Source organism: Microcaecilia unicolor, chromosome 4, assembly GCF_901765095.1.
Source record: "Microcaecilia unicolor chromosome 4, aMicUni1.1, whole genome shotgun sequence".
Taxonomy (NCBI): Eukaryota; Metazoa; Chordata; class Amphibia; order Gymnophiona; family Siphonopidae; genus Microcaecilia; species Microcaecilia unicolor.
The window spans coordinates 356666358-356687264 of record NC_044034.1 but is presented as its reverse complement, the minus strand read 5'-3'; the positions used below and the strand labels follow the sequence as shown (position 1 = coordinate 356687264).

The following is a 20907-nucleotide window of genomic DNA, read 5'->3' as shown; positions in this document are numbered from 1 at the left end:
TTCTGAGGATCCATTCCTTCTGAACAGGATTCCTTTATGTTTCTCCCACACATTTTTGAATTCCGTTACCGTTTTCATCTCCACCACATCCCGCAGGAGGGCATTCCAAGTATCCACCACTGTCTCTGTGAAAAAATACTTCCTGACATTTTTCTTGTCTGCCCCCCTTCAACCTCATTTCATGTCCTCTAGTTCTACTGCCTTCCCATCTCCAGAAAAGATTTGTTTGCGGATTAATACCTTTCAAATATTTGAACGTCTGTATCATATCACCCGTTTCTCCTTCGGACTCTGCATCGCTACCGCTGTCTTCCGCGACCGCAACCCCACATCCCTCTCGCTTCCCGCTCAGGTATCGGTGCCGGTCGTTCCATCTTCACTTACCAAGTCAGGGTTATGGCGGCCGCCAGCAGCGGTAAAAGGCGTGGAGGCTCGGCCCTTTTCTCTCTCTCAGCTGTGGTCCCGTCCTCATTTCCTGTTTTCGCAAGGGCGGGACCACAGCTGAGAGAGAGAAAAGGGCCTAGGCTGCACGCCTTCTACCGCTGCTGGCGGCCGCCGTAACCCTGATTTGGTAAGTGAAGATGGAACGACCGGCACCAATACCTGAGCGGGAAGTGAGAGGGACGTGGGGTTGCGGAAGAGAGAGGCAGCGATGCAGAGTCCGAAGACAGCGAGACAGAGGCGACCACAGTAACATCTTCTGTCCTGACATCAGGCAAGCAGGCTCCTACTGCGGGAGTGACGTCAGGAGATGGTTACCCAGGTAGCCTCACTCACTGGAACGTTGCAGGAGCAAATTATTATATTAGATTACCTACGAAAAGTTATTCCTTTATTATACGTCCTCTGTGTACATCAGTATGCTGCACAAGCTGGCGTGTTTGAAAATATAACTGAGATGAAATAAAAAAAAAATGCTAGTACACACTACCAACAATAAAGAATTTGGTTTGCTTTGTTTTGAGTGCACCAAAACGACGGCTGCGCGGGGAAGGGGGAAACACAGACTAACCTAAGTGGTTTCAACGTTTTGACGTCATGCCGATGAAAAGCGTGGGGTCACGTTGCTGGGGTGAGTCGCGCGCACTGCGCTTGCGTGCGTAAACAGTGAGCGACGAGTGGACGCCGGGTTGTGAGTGACTTGACCTCCTCTCTCTCTCCTGCGTCCTTGTTCTCGCCGTCGCCCGCCCCGGCTCCTCCCATGCAGAAGATGCTCGCTATCCTCTCCCGAGTGTTGCAGGGTTCGGCCCAGAAAACCGTGAGTGAGCTGCGGGGCGAGGCCTTGGGTGCACCGGAGTGCCTGGTTCCCACCCGGAGCTCTCTCCCTTCCTCTAGGGGGCTGCGGGGTGGCCTGGCAAAGGGCGAGCTTAGTGTTATGGGGTGGTAACCACCACTATTACTACTTAACATTTCTAGAGCGCTACTAGGGTTACGCAGCGCTGTACAAAATAAATAAAGAAGGACGAGGGTTAGTTGTTCTGGTCCCCCCAAGCCTGCTTCAAGCTAAAGGATTTATTTATTTGTTTGTTTCATTTGTATCCCACATTTCCCCACATATTTGCAGGCTCAATGTGGCTTACATAATACCGTGAAGGCATTCGCCAAATCCGGTACAGGATAGGTACAAAATGTTGTATTGGGTTAGGGAAGATAAGATTCAATCAAGTTGAGTTGAGGTAAAAGAGTTCATTAATGTCCAATACGATCTTTAATAGTGAAGTGTTACAGGGTTGAGTCATTTAAGTTGGGTCATTCGGAGATGCCCTTCCGAATAGGTGAGTCTTTAAGGACTTTCTGGATTTTACGTAATCATAAGTTGTTTTCACCACTTGTGGCAATGCGTTCCACCGGCGCGTGCCTATGTAAGAGAAGTTGGACACATGGGACCCCTCCCCAGCTTCTGCCCTGGGCTTCTGCAGGCTTTGGGCTCCCTCGCTATTCAGGGTCTCTTCTTTGGGTTTTCTTTTTGATGGGGGGCGGAAATAACAGTATTTGGGTAACGGGTGGGGAGGGAGAATAGGGTATTTTTAATTTCCTTTCTCCAGGACCAGTTGCAATAATGCCTATGACAGCAGATATTATCCTGAGGGGTGATTTGTGCCAATCGGTCTCATTTATGTTTCAGTGAGTGTGAAGACAGTCGCCAGTGATGTTTTTCAGATACATTTTGTGTTTTTTATTCTACTTAATTGAGTAGTAGCACTAAGCACATCAAGTATAGCACGTTTGAAAAAAATGTGAGTAGCCCGATGAAAGAGGTGCAATGCCACTTGGCAATAAAACAGTATTGCCTAAAATTGCTGAGGGCACTCTAAAAAAAATTAAAAAAAAAAGACCACACAAATAAACCCATGACAAACAATATTTTGAAAAGAGACACAATTTTGAGCTCATTGTTTGGGTTTCTAGTATTAATAGATACGTTTCACCAGCAGTCAATAGTCTTGGTTCTGTTTTGTTGTACTATTACTATATACCATAGAGCATAGACGGGGGGGGGGGGGGGGGGGGGGGGGGGGGGTGTTGATTTCTGATTTAGCAGATATTATCCTGACATACATGTCTCTGCGCCTTGTTTGGCTACTGAAGTCACTGTTGGGGGTCAACTTTTAAAAGGATGCAGCAGGTCGGATTTTGACCCCTGCGGGCATTCACTGATAGAAAAGCCCACTAGAGACTGAGGTTGTTTAAACTAGGGCTTGCCCAGGTCACACTCCTGTAAAGGAGGAGGACCACACAGAGTTGAAGGCTCCAGGAGCCTGACTAGGTAGGAGTCACAGCAACTTGGGGAGCTCTCGTATTTATGACTTCTAATAGTGGTGATGACCTTGCCAGAGGACTCTGTGACAATTGCAAAGAAAAGTAAATTATTTTTGAAGGTCACTTATTGTCACTCCTATTGAGGAAGTTATAGATCTTACTCTGTCTCAGGGTTTCTCAGCCCAGTCTGATTTTCAGGATTTTCCCCAATTAATACTCATGAACTAGATTTGTGTATAAGGACAGCAGTGCATCCGCAAACAAACCTTTTCCGGAGACGGGAAAGCGGTAGACCTAGAGGACATGAATTAAGGTTGAAGGGGGGCAGACTCAGGAGTAATGTCAGGAAGTATTTTTTTTCATGGAAAGGGTGGTGGATACACGGAATGCCCTCCTGCAGGAGGTGGTGGAGATGAAACAGTAATGGAATTCAAACATGTGTGGGATAAACACAAAGGAATCCTGTTTAGAGAGAGTGGATCCACTGAATCTTAGCGGAGATTGGGTGGCAACACCAGTGCTGGGCAAACTTCTGTGGTCTACGCCCTGATCGTGACTGAATAGATATGGATGGGCTGGAGTGTAAATTTTAAGGGGCTTCAACATTAGTTTCAGAACTTTTAGTACAAGAACAGTGCTGGGCAGACTTCTACAGTCTGTGCCCTGAGAATGGAAAGGACAAATCAAACTCTGGTTATATATACCCATCATGTACTATGTAAAATGAGTTTCTTGTTGGGCAGACTGGATGGACCGTACTGGTCTTTATCTGCCGTCATTTACTATGTAAATCTAGGTCATGCATATTCTCTGGGGATATTCTGAAAACTAAACTGGCTAGGTGTGTCCAGAGGAAACACTTAAATCATCTTGCATTTAGAAGTTAAGCCTTCCGGCGTTTCTTTAGTATCCAGAATGATGAAAGAAGCTCTGTGCAAGAAAGGAGTGTAGACTATTCAAACAAGTGTAAACGTTCCTCCCAACAGACCCTCCTTTTCTCTTTACCCTTTAGACATGAAATAAATGTTAACATGCTTATGGGTTGGAAAGTATTTCTAAGCAAGCATCATCAAATTCTCATTTTCCCAAGTATTTTTCATAAGGTAGCAGCTATATAGAACAGAATTTCTCTCTTTTCTTTTTCATTTGATAAGTGATCTCAGAAACTCCAAACTTTTTCATTGACATAGTGTTTATATATTATTATAAATGTTAAGAAATATTAACTTCGATACAGATACAGTGCTCTACGGTTCTGTGAAATTTGTCTCTGATTACTGTGCTCATATTTTTTGAAAAACTTAATATAAAGATTTGACACCTAAAAAGGAAAAGGATTATAGAGTACAAAAATTTCTGATTATATTAGTTATTCTTTGTCAAGGTGATAAACTGATTCACTTAAAGTATCATTAATCCATTAGTGCCCTTAAAAAGTACAGGAAATTGTAGAGCAGCTTGTAAAATGGACACGGGTGCCTCAAACCCTCTGCATTCTTTTATTAATAGGTGATTATTCCAAAGAGGAGATGATTGGAATGAAAGCCAAGGCATGTGTATCTGCAGATACATAGCAAGAAGAATGCAATTAGATATAAAGTAAGGACATGAGATCATTATTTGAATACATAGCTAGTGCCATGAAATCTTTTATGGTTTATAAGGTTTTTTTCTTGTTGCATTCCGAATATAATTAATGTAAACTTAGTAAAATAGTCCAGTAATAAACAGTAAGGAAAATGAAAAGAGATAATGCAAACTCCAAGGTTCACAATATCAGCCAGTGTTTTCCAAGTCCACTCCTGGAGTATTCCTTCTTGCCAGCCAGGTTTTCAGGATATCCGCAATGAATTTGCATATAATGGAGGCAGTGCATGCAAATCAAGTTCATGCATATTTATTGTGGATATTCTGAAAACCTGACTGGCAAGGGGGTACTGCAGGACTGGACGGGGAAACGCTGAATTATCAGCGCGACTAAGACCAAATTCAGGAAACACAAGTAAACAGGAAGATAAGAGAAAAATAACAAGACCCTATCTCACCATCCTAAATACCAGGAATCCTATCCAGCCATCCCATCAACTACCCAAACTAGTTGAAATCAAACAGCTTCCATAACTATGAAGGTTTGAAGAGTAAATGTATTCAACCTGACCAAGTATTTACAACATAACCTTTGAAGAAATGAAGCACCTACCTAAGGACAATCTCCTGGTGCATATCCAGAAACTTCTTAGTTCGATTTCGTGTAATCTTATACAGATCAGTACAAATCTAAACCCTGCTGCGTCAGAGCAATGTTCAATGCTATCTTTATATGTGGTAAAATAAATATCACTAATAGAAGTGGAATGGCATTTTGGAAAGGACATTTTCGTCTGTACATCACTGGTGGTGCTAGTATTCTAGAACAAGATCTGCCGACCTACAGTTTGCTCTAAAATACATGAGAAATGGATGTCCATGTGCTGATGACAATAACGTGAATATCCAGTTTACAAGCTGAAAGGTCCAGGTTATGAACAGGACAGAACAAGGGACATGGACGTCTCTGTATATGTGGCTATTCCTATACTGCCACATCTATGTGGAATGGAGGAGTAACCTAATGGTTATTTATTTATTTATTTATTTGATGCACTTGTAGCCCACATTTTCCCACCTATTTGCAGGCTCAGTGTGGCTTACATAATGCTGTAGTGACAGTCGCCACTTCCGGATCTGAGAAATACAAAATGGTATAGCATGTACAAGATAGGATATCTTACAAAGTGGTGTTGCATTAATGTTCATGGATGATAGAATAAATTAGAGCTGCAGACTAAGAACTAGAATAGAATATTTATTTACTAGCCGTTGAGCCCGTAAAAACGGGCTAGTAAAGGAAGGGGGGTTGAAAGGCCCCTCCCCAGGCTAGGTCGCCGCCGCCCCTCCCCCCCCGGAGTCGCCGCCGCCCCCCCCACCCGGGCCGGGTACCTGGCTTCACTATTCAAACCGCCGGAACGCAGCACACAGCTCATCTGAGCTGCCGTCGGCCTTCCTTCTTCTCTGCGTGTGTTCCGCCCTCGTGTGACGTAACGTTGGCGAGGGCTGGACAGGCAGGTAAGGAAGGCCAACGGCAGCTCAGATGAGCTGTGTGCTGCGTTCCGGTGGTTTGAATAGTGAAGCCAGGTACCCGGGCCGGGTGGAGGGTGGGTGGCGGCGACTCCGGGTGTGGGGGGGGGAGCGGTGGCGATGGCGGTTCTCTCACTCGCAGGTGCGCAAGTTCCATCTGTCACACCCCCGTCATCACGTTTTGATGTGGAGGCGGGACAGAGAGGGTCTCTACTGCGCATTTGCGAGTGAGTACGCCTCTTGCCATTTATATGTTTGATACACCGCTTTTAGCCAAGGCAGAAAATACAACTGTGGACTCTGGTTCAAATCCCACTTCAGATGTGTGGGGTTTGTTGTGGTTTTTTTTTTTTTTTTAATTGTGAGACCTTCAGGGACAGAAAAATGACCACTGTACCTGAATGTTCAGCCTTTCATTAGCCTTCAGGTTTGCAGGTGGTATATAAGAAATTAATTTTAAAGAAATATTAGTAACGTCCATAGTTTCTGAAGCTGTCACAGAGACCATTATCCCTAAAGGAGTAACTTCCTTTAATTATTCTGTTGGAGAGCTGCTCAGAGCATCTTTCTGTAATTCTGATGTGCAGGGTACCAGGTCTCAACACCAGCGTCCATTTTTTTTTTTTTGATCGTAGATTTCCAGTTCCCTTCTGAAATCGGAGTTGGGACATCCATATTTTGGCCCTCCCTAGTCCCACTCAGACCACAACCCTTGCCATAAAAATGTACTGCAGTTTTAGATTTCTGTATCCCAGCTTTATAAAATCTGAATTTGGATGTATGTGTAATATGGATGTCTAAAAGCCGGTTTCCACACAGCCAAAACATGAATAGAGCTAAAATAGGTCTCCTCCTGTCTTCTACAGATGTTTTTTCCAAGATCCTAAATACCTCCAAGTTGTCAGTAGATAGATTGTCCCTAGGGTCCTTCAGTTCCAGGACTTTGAACCTCTTCTCTCTGACCAAAGAAATAGCATCCTCTAAGGGCAAGAAACAGAAAGGGGTCAAATTGAACTGCTTAATGTGTTTATGTTTATTAAAATTTGCTATACCATTCTTTCTGAACAAACAGGTCAGGGTGGTTTACAAAAATACTAAAAAAATACAAAGAAAAACGGAATTCCGTTAAGATAGGAAAGAGAGTACACAAACCAAGAGCATACAGTACTTAAAATTTAGAGACCCTTGTTGAGAAAAATATCATTGCTGAGATATTCCAAAAGCAACAGAAAGTGAGTTTTTTTAAAGGAAAATTTTAAATGTCTTGAAGGCAGGTTCAGAGTGAATAGAAGAGGGTAGGTCATTCCAGAGCTTAGGACCAAAGAAAGTAAAAAGCGGAGTGTCGTGTAGATTCCAGGTGAGCCGATTTTGGTGCAGGAAGGAGTAAAGGGCGAGAATCAAGTGAACGCAAAGATCTTAAGTATAAGGAATAATCAAGGAAAGAATGGAGATCAGTGTGATAAGTTCTTTAAAATATTATGTCTTGGACTATTGGCCTAACAGAGTTAAGTGCCTGATTTATTCCGTCTTCTTACTGTGACACGAGAATAGGAGCCTTACCTGCATAGTAAGGCTGGCAACTGTTTTTAAAAAGGTGACTGTTTGACTATACTAATTCCCGTAATAACTGCAGGATGCGTTTGAGTTGAGCTGTGAGTTGCAGTGTGTGTCTCCATGGCAAATGGTTGCAGAATAGTAACTCCCCTGTTTTCTTCCATGCGAGGAAAAGGAAAATAGCTTATGTTCCATTAGCATTCTGTTGTGCTATGTATTTTAATTTGAGGTTGTTTTTTTTTTCTCCAATGAAGGATCTGATTTTGTTTTCCTTTCATTTTTCCCTAATATGCTGCTGCCACTCTAGGGAGCTGCTAGTGAGGTAAGAGTTAGGTCATGTCTATAATTCTTGACTTTTGAACTGACAAGCTATAGATTGTATTTCACTTTTAGAAATGGATTTTTATCACAGCATTTAGTGTTTTGCTCTTTCCTTTATCCCATTGCCGTAAGCTAAACCGTTACTGATAACTTGGGCTTCTGATTTTAGGTACTTCTAAGCACTAGTAAAATACCCCCAATGCAGAAAAGACTTAAATACGTGTTCGAAAGACACAGAAAAAAAATGTCACTTCCCTTTTGTAATTCCCACCTCTCCCCTTTTCTGCCTTTGATTCTCCTCTCCGCTCTGTGTATAATGCAGTTTCTGGGTAGTGACTCTTCAAATGCACAAATATACATATTAGTTTTGACTTAATACCTGGGTTCCAAAAACAGATAAACTGATTTTTCATACTCTCAAAGTACTGAAACTAGGAATCCTAATTATAGTAGAGATCGATGGGTCAGTAGGAGACCTGTGAGGAACTGGTTGAAGTTGTCAAACCAGGGCTCAATAAATGGAATTTGCCATTACACCTAGGATTTTCTCTCTCCCAAATGTCCTTCCTCGCTGCTTTCTTCAGGTCAGTACAACTTGGCTCTCACTATTGTATGAGTTGCCTGGTGTCTGTGCGCCTTTTTGGTCCCAGTCTTGTAAGATTTGAGACTGGCATGGAAGTTCAGGTACTGCATGGCTCAGGTTCACTGAGAGCCTGAAAAAAAACCAAACTGCTGCACAGCAGCTGCAGTGCAGCTGACAAGATAGCGGGGTGGATGGCCAGCTCAAACCAGTAGAGTGTGACTAGAGCTGGATAGGTGAGGGAGGGAGGGGGTTTAACTGGCTGGATGGGAGAAGTTGGAGAGCAATGAGGATGAGGGGTTAAGATGTGAAGCGTCTGTTCACGCTTTCCAAAAATACTAGGACTAGGGGGCATGCGATGAAGCTACAATGTAGTAAATTTAAAATGAATCAGAGATACTTTTTCTTCACTCAAACGTGTAATTAAACTCTGGAATTCGTTGCCAGAGAATGTGGTAAAGGCGGTTAGCTTAGCGGAGTTTAAAAAAGGTTTGGACAGCTTCCTAAAGGAAAAGTCCATAGACCGTTATTAAATGGATTTGGGGAAAACCCACTATTTCTGGGATAAGCAGTATAAAATGTTTTGTACATATTTGGGATCTTGCCGGGTATTTGTGACCTGGATTGACCACTGTTGGAAATAGGATGCTGGGCTCGATGGACCTTTGGTCTTTCCCAGTATGGCAATACTTATGTACTTACGTAAGATAAGAGAATCTGGTGGGGGCAGCACATTAAGGACCTCACTTAGGGGGTCTTTTACTAGGCCGCAGTAGCGTTTTTAGCTCGTGGTAGAAATCAGCTAGCGGTAAATGCCAAGATGCCCATTATATTCCTTGGGTGTCTCGGTGTTTACCACTAGACCCCCCCCCCCCCCCCCATAGAGAATTTTTGTTCCCTGTAGACACGGAATAGGAAACAGCTTTGGTAAGCAGGCCCTAAAGGAGCTGCAGCAGACCTTAGAGAGGGGACTCAGTGTTATAAGTTCTCCCCTCCCCCCTTGTCAGATGATAGAGCTCATGGCCACCTGCTTCTATATGTAAAGAAAACTTCTCAAGGCCTGGCTTAAGTAGAGTAGATTAAGGGTTTTGGTAGTGTTCAGAAAGAGAGTGTAAAGGAACTCATATCTCCTGTACCAGACCATCAAATGGTGTCTTCTTGGGATAAGAAGAGCTGAAACGACAGTTTAAAGAGGCTCTTGTAGTGAAATTTGGTGGTGGTGGAGGTGTAGTATTATGGTATTCAGTGTGCAAATGCCCAGTTAGGAATCTTAGCTTAATGTGCACAAGTGTGCACTCATTCTAGAACCCACTGATTCTGAGTAAAGTGGGATCAATGTTAATCCATCTTTGAAGTTATATGAGATTTCCCCCAGTGGAGCTGGTTAAACAAATTTATTTTGTGACTACCTCCAGACAAGTGATTAATATGTACATTAGAATCTCGCTTATCCTACGCTCTGGATTGTCCGACATACCCCAGTGACATCACTGCATTGTCATTGAGATGTTCACAGGTTTCTTTTTTTGCTTTCCCTGGTATCACTTTTAGTTAAAAGGCAACAGTTCTAGTTAAGACTCACATTTAAGTTTTAAACTTTCACTGCTTCCTCTTTTGAAACGTGCTTTCAGTATACTTCTGTTTTACCCCTTATCCACTTGTTCTGTATTATCCAATTTTTTTGATTATCCAAAAACCTGTCTGTCCCATTTACGTCAGACAATCGAGACTCTACTGTACATTACTTTAGCACCTCTCCTCAAATCATACTGGACGGCAGGTGTCCCTGTCTGAGCCCATGTGATGGCATTCGTGTTTACATAATCAGTACTCTGTGCCACAAAACTCTGGCCTTCCACTTGCTGGGTCAGCACCTTGCAGTTTCTGTTGAGCAAGTTTATTCTGGTAAAATAAGTCAAACTAAGCCAGAAATTCAGCTTTTCCAAAACATTCATGTTTGTTGTGTCTTCATGTACAGTGGTGAATAACTCTTAATCACTGGTTGGCGATTATTGGGGTAACTCAGACCACAAGCTTCCTCTTAACTTTGTTGTCTGGAAGCAAAAGCCAATGCCAAGAACCAGGCGTGTCTGAAGACTTACCATCTTGTATCTATTGCAGTGGCTGTCAGATCCAGTCCGCAAAACTCACTAATGGGTCTGAGCTTCAAGGGCACGCGAGTATTCAGATTAATCTAGTTTGCATGCCAAATGTATGCAAATGTCGACTCTGTCATTATGGATAAGCAGAAAACTGGATTTGAGAGCCATTGATCTAATATTTCCCCTCAGCAGCCTTAGTGCACTGTAACAACATGTATCGGAAATATGTTTCCTGCTGAGATGTGTGAATTTTTCTGACATTGTCTGCTTTCTCTCTCCTCCTTTAAGGCAGCCCGTGTGTTGGTGGCTTCACGTAACTATGCGGACTTTGCAAGCGAGGCAACATTCGATATTAAGGTAAGAGAAATTAATACATTTCATCAGAATACTGGAATACAGAACATATCGTCATCCATTCTGATAACCTAGAAATAGTAGGTAATGCCTAGCTTGTAATATCCTGCAAGATTAATTCTCTGGAAGAATAAATCTGTAGCATTCACTTTGCCTGAAAGTGATTGTATATCTTAGTGCAGGAATCCATTCAGTGTATCAGTAACACTCGGCCTATTCTTGATGCTGGCTAATGGTACTAGTGAGTGGTCAGTACTTGTGCAGAAAGCTGTATTCTGCTAATTTGGGTCTCTTCAGGCAGTACGTTTTTAGGTCCTGTAATGTATGAGCCAGTGAAATCGTAAAATATGTTTGAAATGCTATTACCTATGCTGGTTTCAGCTTAAGGAAACCTGCCACTGTCACAGCTATTATCTGTTACAGAATGCTGAAAGAACACCACTTTTCATAAGTACATAAGTAATGCCACACTGGGAAAAGACCAAGGGTCCATCGAGCCCAGCATCCTGTCCACGACAGCGGCCAATCCAGGCCAAGGGCACCTGGCGAGCTTCCCAAACGTACAAACATTCTATACAATCAAGCCATTGTGACATCACTAATGAGGTTGGCTCTTATTGGTGGAATGAGCCACTATGACATCACAATAGGTTAAATCACTGCTCTATGTAATAAAAGTGAGCCAAGAAGAGGACATAAGTACATAAGTAATGCCACACTGGGAAAAGACCAAGGGTCCATCGAGCCCAGCATCTTGTCCACGACAGCGGCCAATCCAATCAATTTCAATCCAACTAAATCTGCTTTCCCTTTTCAACGTGTATAACAGTAATGTTCAGTTCAGCTGACATGAAATGGCCATTTTGTTGTCCAATGATGTAATTGATAGCACACCTTTTTTTCTTCAGCGTTTGCTTCAAAGTACAGGGGACTTGATCTTATCTTGAACTGGTGTACTATGGGAATGTCTTTTTGCTTGCTGGACCTGGTGATGATGTCATAGTTCCATAATGTTAGCTAACCAGGTTGGACATGTTTCTGTCTTGAGTATCCAAGATTCCAGTTGTTAATTTTTAATCTTTATACATCTCACAATTCTTTGACATTAACAGCTGAAACAGTTCTTGTTTTAGGTAGCTAAATAGAAAATGGTACAAATTCACTGGTGTTAGTTAATGGTGCTCTCTTGTTGTGAAGGCATTTATAGTAAAGACTAGCCGTTCAGCCCGTAAAAACGGGCTAGTATAGGAGGGGGGGTTGAAAGGCCCCCTACCCCGTCGCCAAGTTCGCCGCTGCCGCTCCCCCTCCGAGTTCGTCCCCCCCGGAGCCGTCGCCACCCACCTTCCACCCGGTCGGGCCCTCGCTCCGCTATTGAAACAGCGAGGGCACGCAGCACACAGCTCTACTGCTGAGCTGCCGTGGCCTTCCTTCTTCTCTGCCTGTGTCCCGCCCTCGTGTGACGTAACGTCGTCGAGGGCGGGACACAGGCAGAGAAGAAGAAGGAAGGCCGACGGCAGCGCAGCAGAGCTGTGTGCTGCGTGCCCTCGCTGTTTCAATAGTGGAGCGAGGGCCCGACCGGGTGGAAGGTGGGTGGCGGCGGTGACTCAGGGTGGGGGGAGCGTTAGCGACGGCGGTGTCCCTCGCAAATGCGCAGTAGAGACCCTCTGTTCCGCCCTCGTCATCACGTATTGACACGGGGGCGGGGCAGAGAGGGTCTCAACTGCGCATTTGCGAGTGAGTACGACACTCGCCATTTATATATATTGATTCATTTTCTGATCCCGCTTTCCTCCTTGGCATGGAAGTTGTAACTCTGCATTTTAAGTGGAAGAAAGTGTGAAATGTCATAAATGATTTCTTCTGCAGAAATGTGACCTTCACCGCCTAGAAGAGGGCCCCCCTGCCCAAGCTGTACTCACCCGAGAGGAGGGGCTACAGTATTACAGGAGCATGCAGACCATCCGACGCATGGAACTGAAATCAGACCAGCTGTACAAGCAGAAAATTATACGTGGCTTCTGCCACTTGTATGATGGGCAGGTGGGTGTCCAGTTCTGACAGGACCTACAGCTCGTGCTGGGAATACAAAATTAAGAAAAGCATGCTTGGATTTTAGAGTTTAGATTTAAATCACTCACCTTTCCAAATATATGCAAGTTATGTTCAGGTACACTTGGTACTTCCCGGTACCTGAAGCAGTAGAGGGTGAAAGGACTTTCCCAAGGTCACACAAGTGTCAGTGGTAAAAGTTGAATATTGTGATATCCCCCTTCTCACTCAGGGTGACCTGGTTCCCACTAAGCAAATTAAACAGGTCTTACCAACTGCATATTTCTCAGGCAACTCTTTATTCCAGCCCCTGGGCACACTTCTTCTAGCTTAATACTTTATACTTTCATAGGTCTTCACACTGAGCCTTCCCACACAGATACATGGGCGCAGTACTAACTTCAATACTTTGGGGACTTTTGACCCCAGGCTTTGCAGCCTTCTTACCCCAGGATTTTCAGCCTGCTTCTCTCCTTTGGACACATAGTCCACCACAAGTCCATAGGGTTAGCCAGTATCTTCCAGGGGAATCTCTTCTTCTGCTACCAGCTCACTTCTCTTCCTTTCACCTCTCAGGTGGGGTATAAAGTGGTTAATTAACTACACAGGACCCAGCCCATAACCTCCTACACCTGTGGACCTCCCAGGGCTCTACCCGGTCCTAGCGACCTCCAGCTGTTCTCGTAGTGCCCTCTAGTGGCGTACCCCGGATAGGACAGCCTCATACTTATCACAATATGGATCCTAAATTCTCTGGTTTTCAACCTACTTCTCTAACTATTGGGTTATTCCCACAGGGACCTCTGGTGTGTAAAAATGTGGCCCTCCTAAATTACAGATTATTGTGTTGTACTGAGTCCCAAAGTAGTTTACCGTAGTACATCATAAAATAGTAATATAATACAGTAACAAAAATAATATAAATTCAAAAAAATACCCATTGAAAACCCTGTATGCACCTTAGAATAATTCATCTTGGTTGCTCCAGTCACACTTGTAGGGTATGTACACCTTCTTTGTAAAGAGATCCTCTGCATTTGACAGCTTTTCACCATGAATTTTCTTGTGCCAGCAGCTGTAGAAGTTTGTGTACACTGAAAGGGCCAGTTTTTTTAACCTCAGGAGCTTAGTCAAGATCGGGAGGCGGGGCTGGTGGTTGGGAGGCGGGGATAGTGCTGGACAGAATTGTACGGTCTGTGCCAGAGCCGGGGTTGGGAGGCAGGGCTGGTGGTTGGGAGGTGAGGATAGTGCTGGGCAGATTTATACGGTCTGTGCCTGTGCCAGAGCCGGTGGTTGGGAGGCGGGGCTGGTGGTTGGGAGGCGGGGATAGTGCTGGGCAGACTTATACGGTCTGTGCCCTGAAGAGCATAGGTACAGATCAAGGTAGGGTATACACAAAAAGCAGCAAATATGAGTTATCTTGTTGGCAGACTGGATGGACCGTGCAGGTCTTTTTCTGCCGTCATCTACTATGTTACTATCTAAATATGAAGTCTATAGGTACTTTCCCCCACATTTTATTTCAGAAAATTCCCACTCTGAAAACCGGGTTGGGAAAAGTATGTCCACGAATCTGCCCCTCCTGTTTTTTCACATACTTTTTTCCATGTAAATTTATGTATGTGGTGGTCCCGGTAAAAACGGCCCTTCGTTAGTGGCAGGGGCTCCTTTTGCTACACACTGCTTCCCTTTTTACCACCGCGGGTAAAAAGGCCAAAAAGTGGCATGGCCATGCGGTAAGATTTCACTTACTGAGTGGCCATGAGCACTTAACATCACCCGAGGTGGCGTTAAGTGCTCCATACTAACTCGTGGTCAACTTTGATTGCAAGTGGGAGAGAGTTGCACAAATTTAGCTGCTTGATAGGAAAAGAGAGAAGAAAAATCCGCTTATGTTTTTACATTCACTGCAGATGGAAACTGGATGTTTAAATTATCCTTTTGATAGTGGAATTTTTCTTACTATGCTTAATTGTAGTTGTACACTGCTTAGACCTTTTGCTAATTTGTTGGGTCCATCTCCCCCCCCCCCCCCCCCCCCCCATATTTCTGAATCCACGTGCGCCTCCTTACAAATGCATGGCCTACCTATGTATACAGCCACCCACCCTCTCTAGCTCTCTAAAACACTTTTTTTTTTTTTAAATAAAAATGTGTCACATACCCACAGCCCCTCTACAGATTGGTTGGAAAGAATTCCCAAAGTCGTTTTTTTCTCTTTCACTTTTTTTTTTTTTTTTTTACTCCAAATATATTTGCAGGTTTTGAAAGTTCCTCCTACTCCACTGTGTAGAATTAAGAATTGAAAAGAATAGACCACTTGCTATGTTGATCATAATTCTTCTTGTGCCCCTCATTACCAATGAAGCCCTGAGTATAGCTGAGTGTCTGTCTGAAGAACGGACATAGTAAAATAATTTTCTAAGAATGGATATCTTTGTATTTCACAAGTATAAAAAATATAAAATATTAACATAAGGAAGAAAAAAAACTTAAAAATAAGATCAAAAGAAAATAGCCCCATGAAAAAGAAGTGTCAGTGTAACTTGGGTGCTTTCTGCCTCCCTGCTTTCCAAAACAGGAAGCCTGCTGTGTTGGACTTGAGGCTGGTATAAATCCTACAGACCACTTGATTACTGCCTATCGGGCTCATGGCTTCACATATACTCGAGGAGTATCTGTCAAAGAGATCTTGGCTGAGCTCACAGGTTTGTGACATGTCTGATGTCTATTTTTATTTTTTTTTTTTGTAATTGCAAAGGTAGCAGTGTTGCAGGATCGTGGAGTGTTAGAAGATGAGCAGAGATTCTTGTTTTACTCAAGCAGGCAAGCAAGTAAATGCGAGCATGGTGCTGTGATAGCATATTGGAGGCTAAGTAAATCTGTGTTTCAACGTGCCGTTATGTTGAGACTCCATAGACAGCATTCAACCACTTGTAAAGGGAAATGTTGACAGGATTTCTCAGTATTGGCTCTAGGTTGATGTGCAAGAGTTACAGGAAACGGGGTCTTTATTGCAAGAACACAGAAATGACTCAACCCAGCAGCCGTGTTTCGGCGCCCAAGCGCCTTCCTCGGGAGTCTTAAGATGTATGGCTGATTATCAAAAAGAGATATCTTTATGCAATCAATATACACAAAAGATATCAACGTAACCCAAAGTTAGCCAGGAAATCTCACCAGCCATACATCGTAAGACTCCTGAGGAAGGCGCTTGGGTACCAAAACACGGCTGCTGTGTTGTCATTTCTGTTTTCTTGCAGTAAAGACCCTGTTTCCATTATTACATCTCCTCCGGTGTTTGAGAAGAGCCTACTCTCCCTACTTTTGGCTTCCGCATCTTTTGTACATAGGGAATTAGCACACCTCCACCTTTGGGTGGTTTGCTTTATCTATTTATTTTAGATTTTGCTCACACCTTTTTCAGTAGTAGCTCAAGGTGAGTTGCATTCGGTTATTCTGGCTATTTCTCTGTCCCAGGAGGGCTCACAATCTAAGTTTGTACCTGAGGCAATGGAGGGTTAAGTGACTTGCCCAAGATTACAAGGAGCAGCAGTGGGATTTGAACTGGCCACCTGTGGATTGCAAGACTGGTGCTCTAACCACTAGGCCACTCCTATCACTCTAGCGCCACCCTTAAGGTGTATGCATCCGCTTCTGATGCTGACAGAACAGTAAGCACTGGACTGAGGGAGGAACAGGTAGAGGTAATAGGCATCAAGCTGCAGTCATTCAGGACATTTAGAGTTCTCAGCCTGTGCACACTAGTTTTTCTTAAACATTTCGGGTCCTGTTTACTAAGGTGCGCTAGCGTTTTAAACGCACGCTATTGCTAGAGACACCCATAGGAATATATGGGTGTCTCTAGCATTAGCGTGCGCTAAAATTGTTAGCACGCTTACAGCACAGCTTAGTAACCAGGGCCCTTAGTTTGAAGCTGTTATGGGATGTCACAGCATTCAAAAGCATATTAATAAGTTATAAACGGTCTTCATGATGTATTTTTTTGCATTCCTCTTTATTGTTGAGCTTTATGTATTTTGGAAGACTGCGTGAAAAGTGGTCATTATCAGCCTAGTGACAGCAGTTCTGTTATCAAGTTTAGAGAGAAGATTAATTTTGTTGCACGTTTTCTGTTTCCACTATAAATGGATCAGTGATGGGGGTTTTGAGCAATAAATGATTGACTGCTTTTTGGGCAGTGCTCTTTATAAAGAGAAACCTAGTGTCATTTATTAGAGAAAACCACTCAGGAAATGAAACATGGTTTATTTGAACAGGGAATATATAGTATTTTAAGGTACGAGTATTATTTGATGTGATATGTATGAGTGATGTATGTAATTTGGTTTTGTTTTCTTTGGTATGGAAGTTTCTGTTAGAGCTGTCCTATTACAAATGGATTTCTTTTATGTTAGAATATTGTTGTATGTTATTTGTATTTAAAAGATATTATTATGTGATGTCATTTATATTTTAAAGATGTAAACCGTTCTGATTTGCTATGTAAGAAGTAACGGTATGGTAAATAAATAAACGATATGTATTCTCTTGTAAGGCACAGAAATCAAGTAGGGGCTTGGATTGGCCTTTGAGGTCGAGTAGCCTAGTGCAGCGGACTTTGATCCTGGGGAACTGGGTTCAATTCCCACTGCAGCTCCTTGTGACTCTGGGCAAGTCACTTAACCCTCCGTTGCCCCTGGTACAAAATAAGTACCTGAATATATGTAAACCGCTTTGAATGTAGTTGCAAAAACCTCAGAAAGACGGTATATCAAGTCCCATTTCCCTTTCCCCCTTCCCCTTATGACATCACAATATCAGAAGTGAGCCAAGTATTGAGCAATCAAGCCATTGTGACATCACTGATGAGGTTGGCTCAGGCATTGGTGGAATGAGGCATTATGACATCACAGTATCAGCTCCAGTGGAGGAGTTGCCTAGTGGTTAGTGCAGTGGACTTTGATCCTGGGGAACTGAGTTCAATTCCCACTGCAGCTCCTTGTGACTCTGGGCAAGTCACTTAACCCTCCATTGCCCCTGGTACAAAATAAGTACCTGTATATATGTAAACCGCTTTGAATGTAGTTGCAAAATACCACAGAAAGGCGGTATATTTATTTATTTACAACATTTATATCCCACAATACTCCCGCCCATGGGCAGGTTCAATGTGGCGTACAATAGTTAATAAACAAACCATAACATAATAGCACAAAGTACAGTGGACAGGGTCACAGGAGGGGAAAGAGAAGTCTGATAAGGGAATGGAAGAGAGGGTGGGTGATTGATCACAGAGTGAGCTGTGGGCTAAAAGGCTGCAGCTCCTGCAGGACTCGTGGTAAACACTCTGCCAAAAAGGAAGGTCTTGAGACGTTTCTTAAAGGTCGGGTGATCTGAAGTGATTTTGATCTCCCGAGGCAGCCCGTTCCACAGTTGAGTGCTGAGATAAGGAAAAAAGAGGAGCCATAGATGGCCTTATATTTGAGGCCACGGGAAACAGGGTAATGGAGAGTGAGGTATATCAAGTCCCATTTTCCCTTTATTGCATATAATATATTGTATGATTATTTTTTTGATAATGGCAGATGTCAAATAGACTTTTCATTGGTTATTTTGGTTGCTCTTTGTATTGTGAGTTTTAATATTTTTGTATTTGTGAAGAAGCATTTCAGAATCAGTTACCCTTTAAGCTTATGATGCCACTTGTGTGAAATCTCTTGGGTAGGGCTCATGCTGACCAAGACATAAGAACATAAGAATAGCCATACTGGATCAGATCAGTGGTCCATCTAGCCCAGTATCCTGTTTCTAACAGTGGCCAATCTAGGTCACAAGTACCTGGAAGAAACCCAAATAGTAGCAACATTCCATGCTACCAATCCCAGGACAAGCAGTGGCATTCCTATATCTGTTGAAATAGCAGCCTATGGACTTTTCCTCCAGGAACTTATCCAAACCTTTTTCTTTTTTAAAACCCAGATACACTTAATGCTGTTACTACATCCTCCGGCAAAGAGTTCCAGAGCGTAACAATCCGTTGAGTGGAAAAATATTTCCTCCTACTTGTTTTAAAAGTATTTCCATGTAACTTCATTGAGTGTCCCCTAATCTGGATCGATTCACAACAACTGTAATAGTAGCCTGAACCCATCCCACTTATTAGCTGACACACACAAGTGCTAGTATATCGTACAAGACAGCTTAACCTCCAGTGCCTCTAGCAGTATCTGTAAAAAGGGTTTGGGAGCTTTAGTTCAAAGGTTGTGTCTCTGTGATTATCCTGAGGTCATATCACTGATTCCCTTTATTAAATGGTTACGTTTTCTCTCAGGGCGAAGAGGAGGGTGTGCCAAAGGAAAAGGTGGATCAATGCATATGTATGCCAAGAACTTCTACGGAGGCAATGGCATTGTCGGTGCCCAGGTAAGGTGAACTCGATTTACTGAAGTCAGACCTTCGTACCAAAGGAAAAGACCGAAAGGCAACAAAGGAATAGGGGATGGACAATGAACCTTCGCAAATGAGTCAGGATTCCAAGGGTGTGATCAATTTAAAAAGATGTTTATAGCGGAAGCACCACATGTACACTCGGCAGACCCAGCACGGAACCATGTTTCGGCAGAATGGCCGCCTGCTTCAGGGGTTTAGAAATCTATTAATGCAGAAAATAAAACAAACTTAATGTAAATCAAAATGTACAGAAAAATAAACAAGCAACCAAACTAGAAATGTTCATAATATGATATTTAGAAGCTTGAATACAAACTAAAGATTGATCATAAAACAGAATAATACATATAGATGAATAAATCATCAAGGGAAATGCATATAAAACCTTGAGTACTAAAAAGAAAGCCTTGTTGCAAGCGTTGGTCACAACTTTAAACAAAAGTTCTTCCAGTGCTGAAGGCGCCATTCCATGCGGGGACAAGCTTCGTCTTGGAGCACAGTCTTTCCGTACGAGATATGCGAAGTGGCTGCTTGGTTGTCATTGCATTCCTTTGTACTCCACTACATGTTGGATATTGAAGCTTTGCAGGAAGTGGATTTGAAGGTCAAGATCTTGAGGTCTGGCCTGTCTGGTTCCTCTCGAGGATTACTGCTTTGTAGAGAAGGGGACGAGGACCCACAGTAACCACAGGGATGGGGACAGAGCCCATGGGAACAAACTTTGTCCCCATGTCATTTCCTACTTTGAAGCTTGTTAATGAACTGGACTGTTGTTTATGTTTGAATGAGGCAGACCACGATATTTTCATTTTGTTTTTTTGTTTTTGGAAAAACAAGCAAACATGCTGGCCACAACTAGTAAAATTTGCATGGGGGATCCTGTCATCTTCTAAGAAAACACAGGAAGGACTGTGGAAGCCAGGAGATCTGAGATTGTTGATGACTTATTCATCCACAGATTAAAAAAATCATAACGGTGCTTCATAGAGCATATTTCTCTCCCGCTAGGGTATACAGAACGGGTTGTATTTTTGTAACCCTGGACATTTTAACAGGGTGGATTAGGATTCCTTGGGGTAGTAGAAATCAGCTATTGTTGGGGTTGGAAGGGAAGAAGGTGTTGGTGGTGGGGTTAGTATAGTTGCTCGTTGTTATTTTCTATTTGTGATTTATGAACAACAGTTGCACAGCATATGGTTCCTTTTTATTCCACTGGCAATTCCACTGTTTAACATCTCTCTCTCCTGTTGACTGAATAGGTTATTCGCCGGTTGCTTCACCCCCTGTCATTCACCCCGTGTTATCCCATGTTCCTTCCCGTCCTGTCACATTCTGTATCTGAGCCATCTATATATTGTATCCTCTTGAATTCACGTAAGCCACATTGCGCCTGCTCTTGTGGGAAAATGTGGGGTACAAATGCACCAAAATAAATAAATACGTTAATAAAAAAAGTTTGGGGCCCGCCAAATGGCATTTGGTGCACATAGGTCATTACTGCCTAGTTACCGCATGAGTCTCTACCGCTAGGTCAATGGCTGGTGTTAAGGTCTCAGACCCAAAATGGACACGCAGCAATTTTCATTTTGCCGCACGTCCATTTTCGTCCCCCCCCCC

General features: G+C 43.2%; 1 protein-coding gene across 2 annotated transcripts in view; it reads left to right on the top strand.

The window, feature by feature from the left end:
* The first annotated feature begins 1095 nt into the window (after positions 1-1095).
* PDHA1 (pyruvate dehydrogenase E1 alpha 1 subunit) overlaps positions 1096-20907 on the top strand; it is a 29902-nt gene continuing 10090 nt past the window's right edge. The window contains exons 1-6 of one of the 2 annotated variants that reach the window (XM_030202276.1): positions 1096-1258; positions 7739-7753; positions 10723-10791; positions 12655-12828; positions 15419-15545; positions 19172-19263. In XM_030202276.1, coding sequence (XP_030058136.1) covers positions 1202-1258; positions 7739-7753; positions 10723-10791; positions 12655-12828; positions 15419-15545; positions 19172-19263 — 534 coding nt within the window. In that variant the 5' untranslated portion in view covers positions 1096-1201. The remainder of the gene's footprint in view (positions 1259-7738; positions 7754-10722; positions 10792-12654; positions 12829-15418; positions 15546-19171; positions 19264-20907) is intronic. The other variant, XM_030202277.1, reaches the window with a different exon arrangement.